Raw genomic sequence first — 21887 nt, 5'->3', positions numbered from 1 at the left:
GGTCTATGTGTAGCAGACCTGTGCTGAGTAGATTTGGTGGGAAGGGGAGTAGAGTACTCTGAGATCTGTAAGATAAGGAAGATGCTAGGATGTGAAGGCATTTGTTTTTAAGAGTCAGGCCCCTAAAGTCAATCCGCTCATAGAACGGTAGTCAGTGGAACCTAGTGAGGATTGGGTGTTGGTCATGCAGTTTGGTTTGAATGAGGACGTGTGATGAAGTTTTAGATTAAACTGCGGGGATTTGTAGGTGACCCCTCCTATCAGTGTTCTCAAAGTCACCATCCTGACGCCAGTTTATCCATTTGCCATCCATTTTGAGGATAGCAATTGGTCATTTAGCTTTTCATTACCATTTAGTGGAATCATGGGTTTACTATGAGTTTTATTAAAATTTTAATCCTGATAATATCAGCAGTTCATCCTCCACACATTCAAGTAATACATGAAACATGACCAACTTAACACTTGCTATGATCTGTTATTATTCGCCATGGAAATGATTCAGTGCAGGACCACTGCTTCCCATTAACAAGGATTCATTACTAGGCTAATTAGTTTTAACGTAAAAGGGCACATGAATCATCCTCTTCAGTGTACATTTTCTGCTCTTTTGCTTAATTTACCTAAATGTGAAAATGAGTCTGTGATACACTTATTGGATAGGTTACTTGTGGATCAGCAAAGAATGGAAAAGGAAAATGTTTAATGTTTGCTAAATAGATACAGTACTTAAAACTTACTGTAGCCTACTTTTCTTTTCCTTCTTAATTCAGATCCTAAGTTAGAATACAATATTTGCAATATTGCTTACTAAAGTTTATTGGGTACGGTTCAAAGAATTTCTGCTCCACACATCATTAAAATGACTTGGGCACAAAGGAAAGGCCTACTTGGTAACGTTCAACATTTACACAAATCACTGTTTAAGCTGTGATCAGAATATGTTCCTATTATTTTCATTGCTACCGGATATTCAGTAAAAAGCTAAAACAAGTATACTCTCGGGGGATATACTCGCTGCTTCAATAGAAAGGCAGCAATGGTGTGGAAAATAGCTTGTTTATTTTCTATTTATCTTGCAGTTTAGTTACTGCAAAGCAAAGTTGGAAAATAAACAAATGTTGACGTGCATTGCCATACAATTCTATTATGCATCGATTAAGACATTGTACATATCTAAAGGGGCTCAAATATTCCTGTACAAGCACAAAAATAATAAGCAAAACAGACTCTTCAGCCCAAAAATAAATACCTGATTTATCCTACAGAATTTCCCTCTTATCCCCAAGCCATTGGCATGAGTGACCCAGATTCATTAATGTTGACCGAGTCTGCTAACCAGGATGCATTGACTAACATACCATCCAGTATGCACAACAACTTAATTTTCTTTTGGTACTGTCTCAAAGTGCTTTACAGAGATGGTGCTGGACTCGCTATGACCTGAGCAGGCAGTGAGTGAGAGGTAACTATAGGTAGATTGAAGAGGGAGGTTTCCAGGAGCCTTTTAAAGACAGATAGAAAAGTGGGGATTTAGGGATGGAGTTTCCAAGTTGGCTGAATATGGGATGAGGGACATGCAGAAAGCTCAAATTTGCTGAACAGTGGAGACGGGTAGGAGAGTGAGGCTGAAGAAGGTCACAGGGTGGGGGGTGGGGGAGGAATTGTAGGAATTTGAGGGTGAGAGTAGGGATCTTGATATTAATCCACCGGGAGCTAATGGGATCTGGTGAGCGAAATTTAGTGTCAGGTTGTGAGCAGCTGAATTTTAGATGAATTAGAGTTTGTGGATAGCAAAGTTGGGGAGGAGGGAAGAAGAGGCCAAATCTGGAGGTAGCAAATGTGTGAATAAGAGTTTTGGCTGCATAAAACAAGTGGGGGGTGGGTGAGGGGGTGGAGGTGGTATAACTGGCTGCTTGATGAGTTTTTAATCAAGCAGCCACTTACACCCCCGAGGATTTACTTGTGATAGCTTTTTACTGCATATCAGTAGCAATTAAAATAATAGACACATGAAATAGGGGCATGAAATAGGACTGGGGATGGGCAATATGGTGAAGATGAAGAAAAGCATTCTTGGTCAGGGAAGAACGGAGAGCTGAGGGTTGAACACAACACTGAGGATGTTCACTAGCTCAATGAGATATGTGACTGTACATTTCATAGGTGAACTCCAATCCCAATTTTCACACAGCAATGTCGCACAAATTGCCATGAAGTGAGTGACCATATGCATTTAAGTGCTCCGAGATATTACCCCGCATGAAGAGCCCCGTATAAATGTAAGTGTACCTGTTCTTGTTAATTTTATTATCGGGATTATTGACCAGAGAACCAGGAGACGATGCAGGTGCCTAGTTCTGGATGGTCTGCAGCTTGTGTAAGGGAGGAGCTGGAAGTCCAGTGGGACCCTGCTATGCGCAATTGGCTGCGGTGTTTCGCCCACAAAATATGCAGTCAATTAATTTATAATATGTTCTGTGAGCCCTTTGAGATGTTTTGATGACATGATAAGGTGCTATATCAATGCAAGGATTATTAATATAATACAGCTTACAAATCAACTTGCGCCACTTAAAAATTAGACCCCAATGTGTTATCCTTTTAATGATGATCATAAATGTTCATTGAACACAATAGTAAGACAAACAAGGACAAACTAGGACGTGATAAAGTGCTTTAACAAAATGTAAGGATTATTATTATTATTTAGATAAACTAGAAAACATGATAGGCTGAAAGTCCCTCCCCTGTACAGAAAAAGTGTATATTGCTATGTTCTTCTTGTTATATCACAGGTACCCGGGCTTCCTTTATTGCAAACTATGCATTACTGGCTCATTCGATTCACATATGTTACAAATAGTCTAAAGTTATAGTCACCCATTTCTCAGGCCTGGAACCCTAACTAAAGGACTCGGCACTAAGAGAGCTGGAGCAGAACAGAACAGCTATTCTCCAGAAATGGCTTAACAAAGTCATTTGGAAATTCAATCCTAATTACACCTATTTTCTCCCAGAAGACTGAATGAAGAAACAAAACGCTAACTCTACATCTTATCTGCCAATTAGAAATCACAAGAGAAGCCATTAATACGATTTGTATCTATCCTCTCCACTGCTATCTCTTTTAGTCTCATTGCCATGGTGATCTGAACCATTACGCCACTGGACCTCAGCTTGAGGCAGTGGAGGGATGCTCCACTCATTACCTCCTGGGTTGTTGCTCTTTGTCTTTAATTATCTACAAATATATACTCTTGTGCACAATCTTGTGTGAGAGACCATCAGCTAAGGGTAAGAATTAACACTTGCTAGACCGGATTTTAGGCTGCATTGGAGATAATTTGATATTTGAAAGACTTGGGAATTCAGAATAATAATAATAGTCCTTACAGTTGGTATAGCGCCTTTCATGCCAGGAGGACTTTTCAAAGCACTTCACAGGAATTACGGATGTGACAACCCATTTGCACAAAGCAGTGTCCTATAAATGGCCATAAAGTGAATGACTCAATTTTTAAAAACAATTAGCAGCTTATTGGCTCGCACATTGGAAGAAATTTCCTTCTCTTTTTGAATAGTGTCATGGGATTTTTAACGTCACCTGAACAGCTAACATCATCAACTTATATAGTATTTATATACGCAGGCTAGCGTCCTGGAGCGCAGGCAGACAGGACTTTGATTTAATGTCTGATCCGAAGGATGGTACCTCCGACAATGCAGCGTTGGACTGGTGTCAGCCCAGACTTTGAGCTCAAAATCCCGACATGGAGCTTGAAGTCGGAGGTGAGAATGCTACCAACAAAGCCAGGCTGATGGAGTATTCCTGATGAAGGGATCCAGTATGGCGAGCGTTTGAAGTGAACAAGTGTAACCATTAAAAACACAAGTAGTTTATTAAAAAACTTTGTGTTGCAGAATGTTTCATAGAATGACCTTGTGCAAAAAAAATTCTCTTTTATCACCATTACGTATTATTCTCCAACAATTGCGTCTTTAAAAAAACACATGCTATTTAAAAAAAACTATAAATGTATTTGGTTAAAATGTCTTAACTACAGTAAACCATATAATTAATGTGGTTCAAATGTCTTGTACTTTCTTCTTCAATTGTGTAGTCTACATTCTTAAACACATCTCCGCATTTCCACATTCATACAAAAGCTGACGTACCTAAATGCTATATTTGGCTAGTAAAGGTGCTTTGTGCTATCTTTGGCACATGTAATTAGAGATTAAAGAAAATCTGGGGATTGTTGGCTAGTACATCAACAAAGCAGCACACCACCAGCACCACATTGGAATGTCAGATTGTGTTAGCTCAATCTACAACGACAACTTGCATTAATTTCACGCGGGGTAGCGTATCGGAGCGCTTGACAGTGGCGAAGCCTGATCCCGATCCAGTGAGGGATAACAGGAGAGGTGACTGTAAGCACAATCAAAAAGGAAGGTCTTTAGGCAGGATTTTATAATGAGGAGGGAGGAGCAAGGTGGAGGGATTGAGGGAGAGAGTTCCAGAGTTTCGGGGAATAGTGGCTGAAGGCACGGCCACCGATGGTGGAGCAGAGGGGATGAGGGACAAACAGGAGGCCGGAGCCAGCCGAGCAGAGTCAGCGGGTGTTGGGGTGGGGGGGGAAGCAAATCGGATAGGTAGGGAGGTGTGAGGGCATGAAGTGATTTGAAAACGAGTGAGAGGATATTGAAATTGATCCGTTTGGAAATTGGGAGCCAGTGCAGCCTGGCAAGGACTGGTATGATGGGGAATTTAGTTGACCACTTAAAAATAGCTGGGTGCTCCAGAACCTTCAAGAAATCCATCTAAACTGGACCATGGTGAATCAAGCTGATGCTGAAACCATCTTTGCAAAATGGTCTTGTCCCAGCAATCAAACTCTAGCGAGATTTGCTTTCAGATCATACAAGTCCATTACAATTTATACAGCACTCCTTACAGTGAAAGGTTGGCATAATTGAATTTTAGTTTGTGACATATATGTTCAGTTTCAGGGTTTAGGAAGAGCCACTCTAGACATCATGTAATTTTATTCAGGTTTATATTCATTGTGTTTATTGTAACTTATCTTTACTGGCTGCGAAAGTGCAATTCAGCAGTGAAGATAGCAATTTGAATTGGCAAAATCTGAAACAAGACTGTATCAATGTGTACAGTTCATTCTATTATGTGGAGAGTACATGACATGACACGACTTCATTTAAGTCAGTCATGTAATCGGTGTTACCAAACTGAGGGCATGTCTACCCTTTGCCATGTCCAAGTACAGATGCACAAGTCAGGTACATAATTGTGCTTGTGTTATTTTGGACCAAATGAGACCAAACGGACTGAAGAGCCTTCTTCATCCAAACTTCTCTTTTGAACTTGTGGTTAATGGGTTACTTGTGAACGTGAATATTTCTCTTGTAGTACCACATTCTGACAGCAGGTGTTGCTAGGAGAGATTTTCACTTAAAATTTCTAAGTCTCGCTTTGGTGACAAAAGATTTTTTTTAGTGTATTTTTAAAAAGAGAATGATTACATATTCTGTTTGGTATGCTTTTTAAGTATTTAAAATATTTTATTCTGAGGTAAATCAAATTTTCAACTTCAATGTCAAAAGCATTGATTGTGTTTAAATGAAAGCAAAATAGAAGAATGCCAGGGAGAGCATTTTCGTACATCATCACAAAACAATAATAATAATAGTAATCCTTGCATTTGATATAGAGCCTTATCACATATTTAAGATGCCTCAAGGTGCTTCACAGACTATAATGTAAAGTGTAGTGACTGTATATTTTGTGGGCAAAACATATTAAGCTAGGTCATTCTCAATAAGCATCATTTAGCTCTCATTGCAAAGAGGATGAGACTCTGCTTAGGCTTCTCAATAAGGGAGCAATATCAAGATCATAATGCTGGGACAGAGATCAATGTACTCAATCCTTTGGATGAGATGTTAAACCGAGGCTTCATCTCTTTGTTCAGGTGGACATTAAAGATCCCATGGCCCTATTGAAAAAAGAAGGGAGTTTCTCCCAGTGTCCTGGCCAACAATCCTCCAAATAAATTGCTATTATTATTAATATTATTATTATATTCATTTTATTTGCTGTATGCAAATTGGCTGTCAAGTTCACCCCCACAAAAAAACTTTACCGTGCATCCTATAAAGTGCTTTGAGACATCCTCCCAACTTGAAAGGTGTTATACCAAATGTAAGGATGATTATTATTAATAATAATAATAATTAATCCTAAGGTCTGAATGACTGATGTAGAGGAGGATCAAATTGAGGTGATCCTGCTTAAGAGAAGGGAGAGAAGGTAATATCCTCCATGATTACTGCTTTCCTGTAAGGTGAAGTTGAGAAAATGAGGGTCGTGGAGAATGGCAAGCCAATTGAATTTGAGTAATGTCAATGTGTCCTTCATTAGATTATAAATATGAGTGTCATTTGTTTCAATGAAAGATAAATCCAGAAAACAATACAAGTATATGATAGAACCCTCCTATGATCTGTGTATATCTCAAACGTATCTTGGTTTGTGAGAATAGTTTCTGCTCTGTTGGTAAAGTGCTTTGAGAATCTACAGTAGTTCAAATTCTTTCTTTCTTTAGGGCAGACATTCCTTGCCTATTACAATATTCTCGTCATGGTGCATTCTGTTACTACAGCCTGATCGCTCCTTCTTATTACCTCATTGTTCTCTATTCTTCTTGCTGAACTCTCTCACTCTGACTGACTTCTAAATGTATACTTTCTCTGCTTTGGTGCCTATATAAACAATAACTTGTATTTCTTCATGCGTGGTAGAGTCTTGGAGCACTTAGCGGTGGCTGAGCTTGACGTCGAGCTTGGGAGAGACGGGAGGTGACCATAGGCATGGTGGAAGAGGGAGGTCTTAATGTGTGATCTAAAAATTGTTAAGAGGTGGCAAGGCAGAGAGTTCCAGAGTCCATCCCTCGAAACTCAGTTTTTGCACTCTCCTTTTACATCACACAATACATACATCTTTCCTTCTCCTGAATGGTTTCTACAATCTCTCAAACAGTCAGTGTAAATGTTTCCCTTTAGCTTTTTAATCTTATTTTGGTGGGGATACAACCTCCCAGTTATAAATAAATAAATATAAATAATGATCCTTGCATTTTGATATAGCACTTATCACGTCTTTGAGACGTCTCAAAGCTCTTCACAGATTATACTGTAAAGTGAATTGACTGTATATTCGTGGGAGAAAGCAGCAGCCAATTGGGCACAGTAGTGTCCCACAAGCAGTCATGGCCAAGTGACCTTTTTTTNAAGGAATTATTTCCCCCAGAAAAGTGATCCGCCAAACGACTAACAACCAGTTTCCTACTTACTGCTAGGTAAACAGAGGTGTGTGAAGTAAGGAACTTTGCCCAACATTTCACCCTGCCCGGGAATCAAACTCAGGTCTCTTGCTTGTGAGGCTAGTGCTCTAACCACTGAGCTACAGGACTCCACATAAAGGTTCAATACCTCTGTGTTAACATAAATTCTCACTGTTAGCATAAATTTCCTTAACTCCTCCTATGAGGGGTGGGTGATGAAGGTAAAGGCGAGATACCAACCTATCAGAGACTGCTTATCGCCAAAGTATGAGAAAAAGCATGGGAGGATTAACCTGAAGTTGATCCTGAAGTTGTTGGATAAAATTGATCATTCACATCATGGCGGTTTATGGAACATTGCTGTGTGCCAATTAGCTGCAACTTTTGCCTATAAAATACAGTCATTACATTATACAGAAAGTGCTCCAAGACGTTATTAAATGCTCCGTGATTTTATCCTGTGTGAAGGACGCGATATAAAATGCAAGTTATTGTAAATCCTCTGAAGTACTTTGAGACATCTCCCTCAGGATGGGAAAGGAGCTATATCAAATGGATGAATGATTATTTTGTTGAAAATAGAATCCTTGACTTTATTGTAGATCAAAATGATCAGAAACACAATCTAAGAGAACTTAAACAGCTAAACTAGTGTAGCTAAAGATTGTTAGAGGTTAATAATTTGTCATGGTACAAAATGCAAGAAATCATGAATAAATTGCAGGAAAAATTGCTTAAATTATGTCGACAAATATGATGAATTCCCTATGCACTGAAATGAGCTGAAGAGAACACGAGTCCAAATGAGCATCCATTTTCGATATATGGGTGAAAACAGATGATAGATTGGGCAGCATTGTACATATAAACCAGTTTTCACTTTTTAAAGTAAATTGCAGCTCCAGAGAGCAGTCTTAACAGTACTGAGAGGGAATACTGTAGTCAGACCAAGTTTAGCATGTAGTTGTAGATGCACTGCCTTAAGTAGGAGCAATCAATCTTGCGCAGTCCCATTTTTAGTAGGCGATGCGCAAATTAAGAATGGCAGCTTTGAGGGCAGGAACATTTAACCCGAGGCCTGAAATTTATCATAATCATAGTTTTAAGAACGTTGCCTTAATATTTAGAATTTTAGAAAGGTCTTAAATTCAGTATTAATTTTGGTGGTGATTTTTAAGAGCTGCAGAAAACCAACTTATAAAATAAGAATTTAAAAATTGAATTGATAAATGTTCTCAAATTCTGCACGATCTTAAATTTTAACATAATAGTCTTAGGCCTAGGACTATTAGAAACGTTAGCGTGAGGTGCATCTAATCGTTGTTTGGTGAAGAACGATAATGGGAGCTGAGTTTCAGGAGAAACACTGTATTGCGGCAATTTGAAGTAGAAAGGCCTATAAATTAGTTTTGAACATTTAAAAAATAAGACTACTGTATTGGGAAGTATTTATTCCCCTCAGTCGGCCACTCTCCCTCAATCTTACAATACAGACTTGTACTTATGTTGTTCTTTTTTGAAGGAGTTATGTGGGAATCATGCCCGTCAATGCTCTTAATGGCAAGCTACACGGTTTTTGCTGTTTAAAATCTAGGTGTACCCCAGTGCACATTCTGTGGTCCACTGTGCTCTAATGTACTGTATTTAGAATATTTTTAAAATTGTTCCACTTCTGAATTTTCCATTTTTCATCTTTGTAAGATTATCATTGTAACATCAGTTGTTCATATGTGATGTAACAATAACAACAACAACTTGCATTTCTATAGTGCCCCTCACACAGGTTAGTATTCTAGAGCACTTGATATAATGTGAGTCTTGACCAGTGCTGGGCTACCTTTGTAATGAATTCTCTTGATTGAATATTTCTTGATTTATACCATAAAGCAAGACAAATTCAATCAAGAAAAACCTGAAAACTAGGTCTACCCCCTAGAACATTTGAATGAGTAGATTTTGGACAATTGGACTTTGATGTTTTTTGCCTAAGCAACTTGACTCCTTCATCCAATGTAACAAAAACACATTGAGAATCTCAGGCTCTGCATGTATGGGGAGGGAACTCGAAAAATGTATGCACACAGGAAAATGTAATGGAAATTTCACATTGGAAATGTAGGCACCTACCTTTGGTATTTCTGTTGGAATTCCCGTCAGAAGTAGATCACACCAGATAATGTTAACATGGGTTGGAGCGATATCTCTCTGGTCACTAGAAAAATCCTTATTGAAGAATCTTGTTAACAAATAACAAAATTAATTTACATTTATATACCACTTTTCATGTTGGGAGGACATCTCAAAGCGCTTCACAGAATTTAGTGTCAAGTCCAGTGACTGTTTTTTGTAGGCAAATGTGGCAGTCAATTTGTGCACAGCAAAGTCCCACAAACAGCTGTAAGAATATAATAATCCTTGCACTTAAAACACAAGATACACAGCTTTGAAGCAAATGAACAATTGTATCTGGGGGATTGTTGGCCAGGACTTATCAAATAATTCAATGGGATCTTTAGCGTTCACCTGGACAGACAAACAGGCTTGCATTAATGTCTCATTCAAAGAATGACCTTTCGGACAATATGGTGAACTCCAGCACTGCATTGCGCTGTGACTCTCATCTGGGGGGGATGGTAGGTAAGCAGAGTTTCCTAGGCTCCAAGATGACATGTTTCAGAATGGAATATTGGAATTGAACCACCCTTCTGGCAGTCTTGGTAGTCCAGTTCCTGAGCCAGATGGGTCCGCAGTATTCCAGGGCACAGCTGATAACAGCACGGCTAGCCTGGCTCATCAGCAGGACTTGGAAGAGGAGACCTGTCACTAGGGGTAGGGAATCCTCCCACTCAGCTCCTGTTAACCCCACAAGTCAAAGCCCTAAACGATAGGGTGGTCCTTGCTGGACAAGCAGCAAGAAAGCTTGTCGGACAGTAATATCAATGGCAAGTTATACAGTTTTAGCTGGTTAGACTCCAGCCGTACCCCAACGCACACTCTGGGTTTCCCCAAGCCTTGGCTCTTGCCAACCTGCTCCTAATATTTTCTGGAATTAGGTAAGCAGGATGCATCCCTCTTGGGAGAGAGTGTGCATTCCATTCCAGCATTGTAGTTGGGATGCATGGTATTCTCAGTTTGGTTTGGATACTCTTAAGCATGGTGATGGGTTTCCTTCATGTTTTAGAAACCTGGCTGATCCCGCAAAAAATCAACTGAAATAATCCATTACCATGCCTAAGTTATGGATTGTTCTGCAGATTTTAAAACTCTGTAAATTCAATAAGGTTCTTGAAAATATTTAGACATCTCCCTAATTTCTGCTGAATTAAGATAGTATTCCCTAACCATCATGAAGTCAGCATGCTGTGGCTGGTTTCAGGCACAACATTTGTGACAGAATCATTGCGGGGAGGGAGGGTCATCTCTGGGACCAGTCAGGAGATTAAGATATTGATGGATTGCATTTTTTAGCAGTGTATTAACTAACACATCAAAGGTTGCAATTTTCACCCCATCGATCATGTTAGAAAAGCTGATATGTATTTAATCATGTGAGTAAACAGCTTGATCCTGTTGTGGATGGTAAATTTTCATTTGGATCTGAATTGATCTGACATGGATGAAGGGGGACCTGCCTCAGAACAATTTCTGATTTTCACTTACTTGGTGAGATGTGTTCAATTGTGGCAACACAGTAGCCAGATCATGCACTATGATGAACCTATTACTATTTCAAGAATTCAATGCTGATTCAGAGATCTTATAACTTATAACTGGAGTTCAGAATAAAACAGACTGGATTCTTGAACCCATGCTCAGCTCTAAGTTCCTTAAATTATTAACCTTCAATAATCTGAATAATAATAATAATCCTTGCATTTGATATGGCGCCTTATCATGTTGTCGTCGACGTCTCAAAGTGCTTTGTGGGATACACTGTAAAGTGTAGTGACTGTGTATTTTGTGGGGGAAACGCGGCAGCCAATTGTGCACAGCAGTGTCCCAGAAACAATCGTAGATTGAGTGACAATATTATTATCATTATTATTTTATTGAATTTTTGAAGGAATTATTGCCCCTAGAAAAGCAATCCGTCAATTGACTAACAACTAGGTTCCTACTTACTACTAGGCAAACAGAGGCGTGTGGAGTAAAGAAACTTGTCCAGCGTTTCGCCCTGAATGTTTAGAATACCAATTTTATGGAATTGAGAGCTCCTAAATTTGTAATGAAAGACAGCAAAAGCATTTTCTATTCTTGATGGGTACATGTAGTTTGACCTGTCAATTTCATATTTAAATGGTCCTGTTGTCTTTGATCCTTTACATTAGAACATATAGGAACAGGACTAGGCCACTTGGCCAGTTGAGCCTTTCTCCCTATTTCATGAGATTGTACCAGATCTTTTAATCCCATTTCCCGGTATTTTTAATACCCTTTCTAGCAATCTATTAGTAATCTCACTACACACAAGTCTTGTTATATGCTATTCATCCTGCTGTATTAAGCAGAGCTCCAATGTAACCACATGCAGGGGAGAGTAAACGTTCAAATATTTTTTATCCATTTGTGTAGGTCAGAGTAGAGACAAACCATGCTGATAATAAGATCGGGATCACAGATATAAAGGCCAATATCATTAAAATTTTAGCACCATTCACATCTTTTGAGAGTTTAAAAACTTTTCTATTTTGCCATAGCTAGAGGTCTTGTCTTAGTACATGTCTTAGTATATTCAACAGTCTTATTAAATTCTGTCATTTGCAAGTCTTAAATTCTGCAGAGCAATCCATAAATTCAGCATCATACCTGAGAAAAAAAATTTTTTAATCCTTGCATTTGTATTTCAGTATTTCAGTTCATTACGCAAGTCAATGTCCAAAGCAATGATATAGCAAATGTATTGACTGCAATTTTGTACATAGTGTATACATAATGTTCTCTGATGTCCTTCACATTACCTATGAGGCAGACTAGTATGATTATTGCTATCATGCTACAGCATTTAGTCCTGGATCATTAGAACAAATTTTCCTCCTTTTCCGCTAAGTCTCCAGTTGTCAGATCTGGTAAGTGATTTGCCAATATGCTCGAATGTACTGTTGAAATATTGGATAATAATTTTTAAAGTTATGTAAACAGAGGAGCCTGAAATAAATAAACTTTGATCACTTGCTCAGCCAGTGAAGACAATCAATGCCCTGCACATAATTTCTATTTGATCAGCAATGTATCTGATATGTATGGTAAGCAATCACCTTATCTAAGAGTATTCAAACAAGTGGGTTCCACTCATGTACGCCCCCTACCCATGGAAGTCTTTGGAATAGAATGCACACTCTCTCTCTGGAGGATGCATACTGATTACCTAATTCCAGAGGGTATTGGGTGCAGGTTGATGAGAGCCAAGGTTTAGGGACTCTTGGAGATTAACCAGCTAAAACTGCATAGTTTGCTACTGAGATTACTGTCTAGAAAGCTACTTGTTTTAGGACCACCTTACCCCTGTAGGGTTTTGGCTTGCAGGAGCTGAGTGGGAAGAATCCTTGCTCCCAGTTTCTGGTCTGCCTCTCCAGATCCTGCTGATGAGCCAGGCTGGCTGATCTGTCGTCAGCAGTGCTCTGGTGTACTGTGGAACTGTCTAACTCAGAAATTAGACTTCTGAGACCACCGCAGAGGATTGACTTGATTCCGACATTCCATTTTCGAGTATGTCACCTTGGAACCTGCACTAAAATGTCAAATGCAAGGACTATTATTATTAAAATATGAACTTCGCAATTTATCTTAGTTAAGCAATACTGCACAAGCATCGCCCAAGAATGCCTTTAACACAGTCTTCACATACATAATTAGCTTTTGTTTTCACTCTGGTTTCCGAGGAATTTGGATACGGTGCATTTGGCTCACTGTGAACCGTTCTGCTGTTAGCACCATCTCCCGGCATTTTGATGCTCTTTACATGCACCTACACTTTTGCTAAAACAAGCAACATAGCAAGAATTTTTTGTTGCATTCTCCTGCTGGGATTTTGTGGGCAAATTCCACTTATACATTATGAAGGTTGCACAATCGATTGGTTTCATTGCATCTTTTATAGTCAACTTTAGGTCTGAGCATCAACCTCAATCAATTTTCACAGCAGTCCCCTTTTGTATGTGCACTGTTTATTTCCCCAAATGCTGTAATAGTATAGGGAGACACTTAGTTCCGCACTAGGAGTACTTTCTCCTGACTTGTGCTGCATGCTAGAATTGCTTGGCAAAAACTTGCAATTGTAAAGTGCAGGAGAAAGTCTCTGAAAGGTAAGGGCCTCTGGGTCTTGGCATTAAATCTTATAATGCTCTGACATTATCTGAGAGAAGCATGGTGTTGTGCAACTAAGTGCTGCAGCATCATTTGTATTTTACCATGCCTGTAAGAGTCAGGTTCTGCAAGATATTTATTCCAATACCCTGCAGGAGGTAACATTAATATTAGAAGACAATGCTGACGTCTTAATATCAGTTTTAATCTGCATTGATCTTAATAGTGTCTTTGATTTTGAAAGATATATTCAATATTATCCACAAATAATAAATGGCAAGTTCCTTATTTTCTGGTACTGGATGTGGCTAGTGGCATTAATACTATTACCTTGTGGAGTACAACATGCGATAGTGACATTGTGTTATGTTAACTGGTGCTACAGAGATACTGATATAAGAAGGATATTCAGGAGTGAGTTAGTCACTGGTCTGAGGGAATCACTAGGCATGAGGATATGAGTCCAATTGTCCAATGGGATTTAGCTATTTACTTATAGAATCTGTTGGCAAGCATTCATTTCTTTGTCAGTGGCCATGGCCAATTAATTTGGTGTGAATTCTCTCTATATAATAACAATAATATCCTTGCATTTGATATAGCACCTTATTATTCATTGAGATGTCTCAAAGTGCTTCACAGAATATATATTGAAAAGTGGATTGACTGCGTATTTTGGGGGCGAAATGCGACAGCTAATTGTGCACAGGAGTGTCATAAGAATATGAGAACATAAGAATATGCTGGGCGAAAATCCGAGGTCCATCCAGTTCATCTTGACATGTCAGGTCCCAAACTATATATCGTATCCCAAGATATTATTTCCTTATAGAAATGTATCTAATTTGTTGCTGAAAGAATCAAAATTTTCTGCTTTCACCGTCTACTCACTCACTGAAAAAGTGTTTCTGCAGATTTGTTTTGAATTTACCCCCCTTCAATCGCAGGCCGTGTCCTCTGGTTCTATTGTTCAGTACAAGATAAAACAGCTTATTGTGGTCTACATTATCAAGTCCCTTTAGAATCTAAAGACTGTAATCATATCACCCCTCAACATTTTTTCCAGTGTGAACATGCCCAATTTCCCTAATCTCTCCTCATAGTCTAGTCCCTCCATCCCCTCAATCATTTTGGTTGCCCAACTCTGTATCCTCTCAATCGCTGCAATATTCTTTTTGTACTGCGGTGACCAGAACTGCACACAGTATTCCAAGTGCGATTGCACCAGTGATTTATAAAGTTGCAGATTACACCAGTATTTCGGCTCAATATTGCCCTTTTAATACAATCCAGTCTCCAGTTTGCCTTACCTACTGCTACCGAGCACTGTTTGTGTCCACAAATAGTCGTGGATTGAATGATTTTTTTTGAGGGACTATGCTGGCAGTGGGGCCCTTGTCCCTGTGAGCTAGCACTGTTTGCTTTCAGACCTGTAGATACCTGTAATATGATATATGAGGTCCAATATCTTTACTCAGAGGGTAATCAATGATTGGTTTCCAGGAAGGGTGGATGAGGCCAAGACATTGGACTAATTTAAAAAGCAAATTGATGCTGTGATGGAGGTAGGGGTGGGGCGGGGGGTGTTCTGAAAGGAAAAGGTTGGATGGGCCAAAAGACTTTCTTCATCCAAACCAATTTTGTGAAAAAAAACTCATGGACAAATGACTTGAGGCTAAAATTATGAGAAATATCGGGCTTTATGTTAAATTTCAATATTTATTGTGGTAGGAATGTGGTTGTCTCCATAAGGGTTGCAGTTGTGACTGGTTATCTTTATATTTATTCTTTTAAAAAAACTCATACGTGACTTTTTTTATTTCTTTTAATCCTAGGTTACTTGTGTTAAAGGAAATAATCCAGAAAAATCAGAACTTCTAAAAACTGGGGACCCTAAGGCTACACAAAAGCACATATGGACAGAAAGCAGCAAAGATCTGTCTATTAGCCGCCTGATTTCACAGACATTATCAGGCAAAGAGAATACTACTGCTGTGGACCTACACTATGATACTCCTGTACCATACTCTGACCAGGATATATGGGAATGGTTACGGAATGCCTCGGACCAGCAGGAGCCCCGTCCTCGACCTAAGAGACGACCTATAGTCAAAACAGGGAAGTTTAAGAAAATGTTTGGCTGGGGAGACTTCCATTCCAACATCAAAACCGTCAAGCTAAACCTATTGATCACTGGCAAAATAGTAGATCATGGGAATGGTACCTTCAGTGTCTACTTCCGACATAATTCCACTGGGCAGGGGAATGTATCTGTCAGCCTGGTGCCCCCTACAAAAATTGTGGAGTTTGACTTGGCTCAACAGTCAGTGATTGACGCCAAAGATTCAAAGACATTTAACTGCCGCATTGAATACGAGAAAGTGGACAAGGCGAAGAAGACGACACTTTGCAACTACGATCCATCAAAAACTTGCTACCAGGAGCAGACTCAAAGCCACGTGTCATGGCTCTGCTCCAAACCCTTTAAAGTCATATGTATTTATATTTCATTTTACAGTACAGATTATAAACTAGTGCAGAAAGTGTGTCCAGATTACAATTACCACAGTGACACTCCTTATTTCCCCTCTGGCTGAGGGTGAGGTGGTTGAAATCTGAGAAAAGGGTTATTGTAATTATGTTATTGTAATGAATTCTATATCCTAGTCTTCATTTGTATGAATGGTTTGTACTGTATATAGTTTATCCAGTGTTATTTGAGCTACCTATGAACATTATCTTGTAACTGTCTCTCTGCTTGTTTATGGTTTAAAGAACAAATGAAATGAAGAATAACGTTTTATTTGTGTAGCTGTTCTAGCTTACAACAAACTCATGTACAAACCAATTATTGAGATTAATGTACCTGGTGAGCTGACTATTGGAAGAACAATTTAAGAGGTAGACATATACCATATTACTCATCATCTGTATTAAAGTATTTTATTTCTGGAAATATATGTAAATAGGAATAAAATACTGAAAGATTTCAGTTTGAAAATTTGGATATACTCCAATTATATCACTTTAATAATTATCACAGCCTTTTCCAAGGAGTTTTATTTTCAGGGATGAATGTTGAGACACAGGGACATCCAATCCAGGACGAGATCCAAATGTAAGTTGTGTACTCTGAAACAAACACAAATTTCCATTCAGAACAAACATTTAGCATCAATGTTACGGCAGATGCAGCTATTTATCCACAGAATTGTAAAATGATCATTTCACCCACAAAATACACACAGCCACCTCACTTTACAGTAAAGTGATAAAGCGTCGTATCAGTTGTAAGGATTCTAAATAATATTTACAGTATTTATTTCTGTGGTAAATGATTGTTGCCCAATGACACTATGGCAGCTATTGTCATATTGTCACCACCAAAGTTGACCATCATGAATCCAGCTGTGTTTTCCAAGGTAATTGCATTCTCAGAACACCTCAAAACAAATCGTAAAAGTGCAGTACACAATCCCCAATCAATGCTTTGAGGTCCAGGCCTTCATTTATAGTTGCAGATCCATATCAACTTTATGTAGACATTGCAGACTTGCAAATTTTTAAGTCTTGACATGGGTTGATTCATCATTGATCTGTTCTCTTTGAGCAGGATATCTTCCACTCAATTATTCATGGTTGTAAAAACATGCTAAAAAATACAATAGCCAGGTGAGATGGGAGAAAAGAATGATTCAGAGCCTTTACAATCGTTCTATACGATTGTTAATTTCAAGGGAAAAGTTGGATGAATCTAAAAAAGTTATTTAATGCTGAATTTCTATTTAATCAATTTTAGAATGGCCAGATACATAAGAATGAATGTGCCAATAAGAGAGAAACCTCTGTTCAAATTATGCCATCACAAATGGCTATGAAACAGTGTCACTTTACACATTTGGTATAATTTACACATTGGGTATAAATTACACATTCGGTATAATTTGTAAGAGTCGTTAATTGCTTTGCAACTGGTGTTCTTGCACTTGTTCGGAAGTGTTGGAAATTGAGCTGCTGGAACTTTGCACTGACATGGATCTTGTCTCTGCCACTGTGAAGCTAAAAGAGGATCCCACTGCCCACAGATCAGCATCACCAGACACCAGAGTGGAATTCCAATGGGTCAGACTTTGACACATCCAGTTAACTGAAGAAGAGAAATAAATTAACTTGCGCCTCTTAAAAATTAGACTCCAATGTGTTATCATTTTAATGGTGATCAAATAATTGATCTTGAGCACAATAGTAAGACAAATGAGAACAAACTACAACTTAATATTCCGATATTTTTAAAAATGACCCTTTTTATTCTGCATATTTTCCCTGCATTCAGTGATGTAATTGGACAAATCCTATGAGTTTATGCTCTGCATATGACAAGCTAGTCAAATGGCTTTGTGATTACATTGATGCCAATACCAGCTGTGGCAGAACGCTTCTAGTCCTCAATGACAGTTCTGAGGAGATGGCAAGGTTGAGGGAACGGAGAAGACACAGGGTAATGACTTGCAAACACACTTTCACAATATACAAATATTTTAATAAATGATTTTTTTAAAATGCATTTATCTTGACCTCAATTCAACAAGACAACAACAACAAGATTCCATTTATAAAGCGCCTTTCACGTCAGGAGGACGTCCCAAGGCACTGCACAGTTGGGTCATGACCCGAGCAGGGGGGAAATGGTCAGGGTGAGGGGAGGGAAGGGAGGGAGCGAGGAGGGGGGAAATGGTCAGGGTGAGGGGAGGGATGGGAGGGAGCGAGAAGGGGGAAGAGAGTCGAGAGGGGAGCTGAAGGCACGGTCAAAGAGAATATTTGAATTCAATATTCAAAGCTGCTAGAATCTCCTCATAACCAGTATAAAACAACTTTATAACTTCTGTTAGTAAGGTGAGATCATCACAATAGCATTTTGATATTCAGAACACATAAGGCTTGTTAGGTTGGAAACTAATGTATAATATAACAGCAAGTGAAAGCCTTTGCTGGTTGATTTCTAAATGGGAGGTTATTAGTGAATGTAGAAACTGGAGAATTCAATCAAAATAGCAAATGACAAGCCACGGAAATAATGCTTTAAAAAAAGTGAAAATGTTTTTGGTGCTGTACATTGTTCATGATAGCATTACAGAGGCTCAAATATTCTCATGGTCTTAGCCTTCAGACCATTGTTTTAAAACTGAAGAACATTTCCCCAATATTAGAAATGTCTTAAATTCATTCTTAATTTGGAAGACTGTTCTTTTTGAGAACTGCAAATTAAGTCTGAATTTCAGAAGTTACCAAACTTCTGTATAATCTTACATTGTAAAACTAGAAAAATTGGGGGATTCAAAATTGTTTTAAAATAATAACCAAATGCTTTCCGTGATATAAAATGTTGTGACTGTGTATTTTGTAGGCAGGCATGTTTAAATTGAAACAATGGCAGAGGAATCCACTACTTATTCTTGGTAGTGAAGATCTCATTTAATGTAGATTCACTGCACAAGCATTTTTGAACTTAAAACATTATGGGAGTAGAATTTCTTGAAACATGTAAACATTGAATGACTAAATGTTTCTTTTTCCCCAGTATAACATCGGGAGTCTTTAATTACATGTCAGTTATTTTTTCTAACCCGTTAATTTGCTTCCATAGAAGATAATGATGCAGAAGATGTTTGAACCTGCAGTTATCTTGCAGATGGTGAGTAAGTGATGATAATTAACTTGAAATATAAATTAATGCAAAATCTAAGTCTGTTGTAATTTTCTGTAATTGTTTTATTTATAGAAGTAACTCAATAGCAGGAAAATGTCTGAAATATAAATGTTATATGCAATTTATTTTGGTCGACTGGATGTCTGACACATACAGAAACCCGTCACCATGCTTAAGAGTATCAAAAGCAAACTGAGATTTCCATGCATCTCCACCTACACATGGAAATCTCAGAGATAGATTGTTGAAATGAAATGCACACTCTCTCCCTGTAGGGATGCATCCCGCTTACCTAATTCTGGAAAGTATTAGGCCTACATTGGCAAGAATGTGTGTGTGTGTTGGGGTATTGCTGGAGTCTAACCAGCTAAAACCACATACAACAGTAATATACTATACTACAATTTCTCACAAAATAATAGATGTTCCAGGGTGCACTGATTGTATGGAGGAAGCGGGAAGCAAAGACTGCTCAACCACACAAATGCACTCAGCCCACTGACCAGTGTGGTGCAGGGAGGAGCAATTTCTCTACAATTGTTTGTTTCCTCCACTTATACTAGAGAAAATGTCCAACATGGTGTGAAACCTCATCTGCCGGGTAGTTGTCACCAGCCACCATTTTTCAAATCCCTATTTCCACAATTAAAAACTGGTCATAATTTAAATGCTAGTGAACCACAGACTCACCGGTTATTAAAATTATGGTTTGTGGCTGTTGAAAGAAAACTTGTAATACTTTAACTTATAAACACTTAATAGCTCTCCTCTGCATTTGACAGTGGATCTGCTTGTAATTAAATTTCATTGCGATTATGGGCCTCTGGAAAGGTCCATTGTAGCTGCTATTTGGAAACTGCAAAGATGAAATGGTGATTAGTCTCATTCAGAACGGCATTAAGCTAATGAATATAGTTTTCATTTAGCATATCATTTAGTGATTTACTCAGTTTGGTAAAATTAGTGATATCAAAAGTGTTAATGCTTTACATTCTTAACTGGTACTCTTGTCTGCGTTACTATTTTGTTTTTTTTGGAGATTCAAATGAGCTAAAAATTAACTATTCATTCTAACCTCCAAATTACTGACAAAGCATTTGGCCTTGCAATTTAATCTTCCACCATGGTATAGTAACAACCAGGCTTGTGCTAACAGTGCAGGGAACGTTGCATCATCTAAAATCAGATTTTAACCTTGTAACAAGCAATTGAGATGATTCTTTGGAAATCCACTGCCGGACAGACTCTGGATTCTAAATGTAAATATTACAGGTATTTTTGAGGAGCTCAGTCAGGATTTTGAGTGTTTATCTTTTACATTTTCTGGTGTGCCTCCATGCAGAGATATTACAACATGCAAATGAAATAGTTGTATGGAGCAAATAATGACTCTGTCACAAGTCAAGGCTCCCTTAATCGGGTTTTGCCACCTTAATAATTCAATAATTAAAAATGATCATTATTTTACATTTACAATATGGAATTATCACAAAGCTTCAAAAATGCTTTTGTACCCTTAAATAGTCCACCACCTTGGATTTACAATTTCCTGTTTGTCAGGTATTTGTAACACAAGGAAAGGAAGATGAGTTAGAATAACGAATAATACAAGGAGGTGTGTTTTTTAAGCAGTGAGAATGTTGGAAGAAGGAAGATTGACAAAAGCTCCGTATATGAGCAAATTCTACTGTAATGCTTTGCCAAAATGAAAGACTAGTTGCAGTATAGATTTAGCAAATATAGATTTTACAATCCCATGCTTGTTATGCTTATTTCACTGTGTGGGGCTGTTACAGCTGATCCACTCCATGTCATCCATCAACAACAGCGATGTGCATTTGTATACCAAGGTTCTGGTAGGATAATGTCTTGGAGCGTTGTAGAGTGGCAGGGTTAGACACCAAGTAAGGAATAAAGGGGCGGTGACCACAGGCACGGTCGAAGAAGTAGGTGTCCTGGTGGGATTTAAACAACACCAACAAATTTAAAAATAAGATAAAAAGGGATAAAGTGGAGGGATTGAGGCAGGGAGTTACAGCGAGGGCAGAGTGGCTAAAGGCAAGTCCACTGATGATGGTGCAGAAAGGTTGGGGAATGAGCAGTAGAATACAAAAATATAAGAAAGTTAACTTTAGTGGAGGCTGGAGATGAGAGGAGGATCACAAATCAGATGACGGTTCATTTTCTTGTAACCTGATCAAGAGGGCAAGAGAAATTCAAGAATCGATTCCCTGCGTATGAAAGTGATACTTAAATTTCAGACTGATTTTGGCTTCATAAAGAGTCAACAGTTACAGCCAGCCACCAGGCTGAAGGATTCTAATGTACATATAAATTGGGTTTGAAAGCCTGGCTTGGAGGAATATAAAGAAGACATTGGAAATAGAATTGGGAAGAATACATGTATTTTACTTCAATAATTAAAGAATATTGCAGGTAAATTATGTTTCAACTTATATGACAACTTGAGTAATTTAAAATAAATAGCCCAAAATATGTTTATCCATTGT

The 21887-nt window shown here is 38.4% G+C and overlaps 1 protein-coding gene across 3 annotated transcripts in view; it reads left to right on the top strand.

Annotated features, from left to right (window-relative positions):
* nxph1 (neurexophilin 1) overlaps positions 1 to 16568 on the top strand; it is a 64856-nt gene extending 48288 nt beyond the window's left edge. For all 3 annotated transcript variants that reach the window (XM_007904783.2, XM_042332173.1, XM_007904782.1), the window contains one exon: positions 15506 to 16568. In XM_007904783.2, the coding sequence (XP_007902974.1) occupies positions 15506 to 16267 (762 nt within the window). In that variant the 3' untranslated portion in view covers positions 16268 to 16568. The remainder of the gene's footprint in view (positions 1 to 15505) is intronic.
* The last annotated feature ends 5319 nt before the right edge of the window (positions 16569 to 21887 follow it).

Source organism: Callorhinchus milii, unplaced genomic scaffold (genome assembly GCF_018977255.1).
Source record: "Callorhinchus milii isolate IMCB2004 unplaced genomic scaffold, IMCB_Cmil_1.0 Scaffold2, whole genome shotgun sequence".
NCBI classification, from domain to species: domain Eukaryota; kingdom Metazoa; phylum Chordata; class Chondrichthyes; order Chimaeriformes; family Callorhinchidae; genus Callorhinchus; species Callorhinchus milii.
This window is presented reverse-complemented; position numbering and strand designations above follow the sequence as displayed.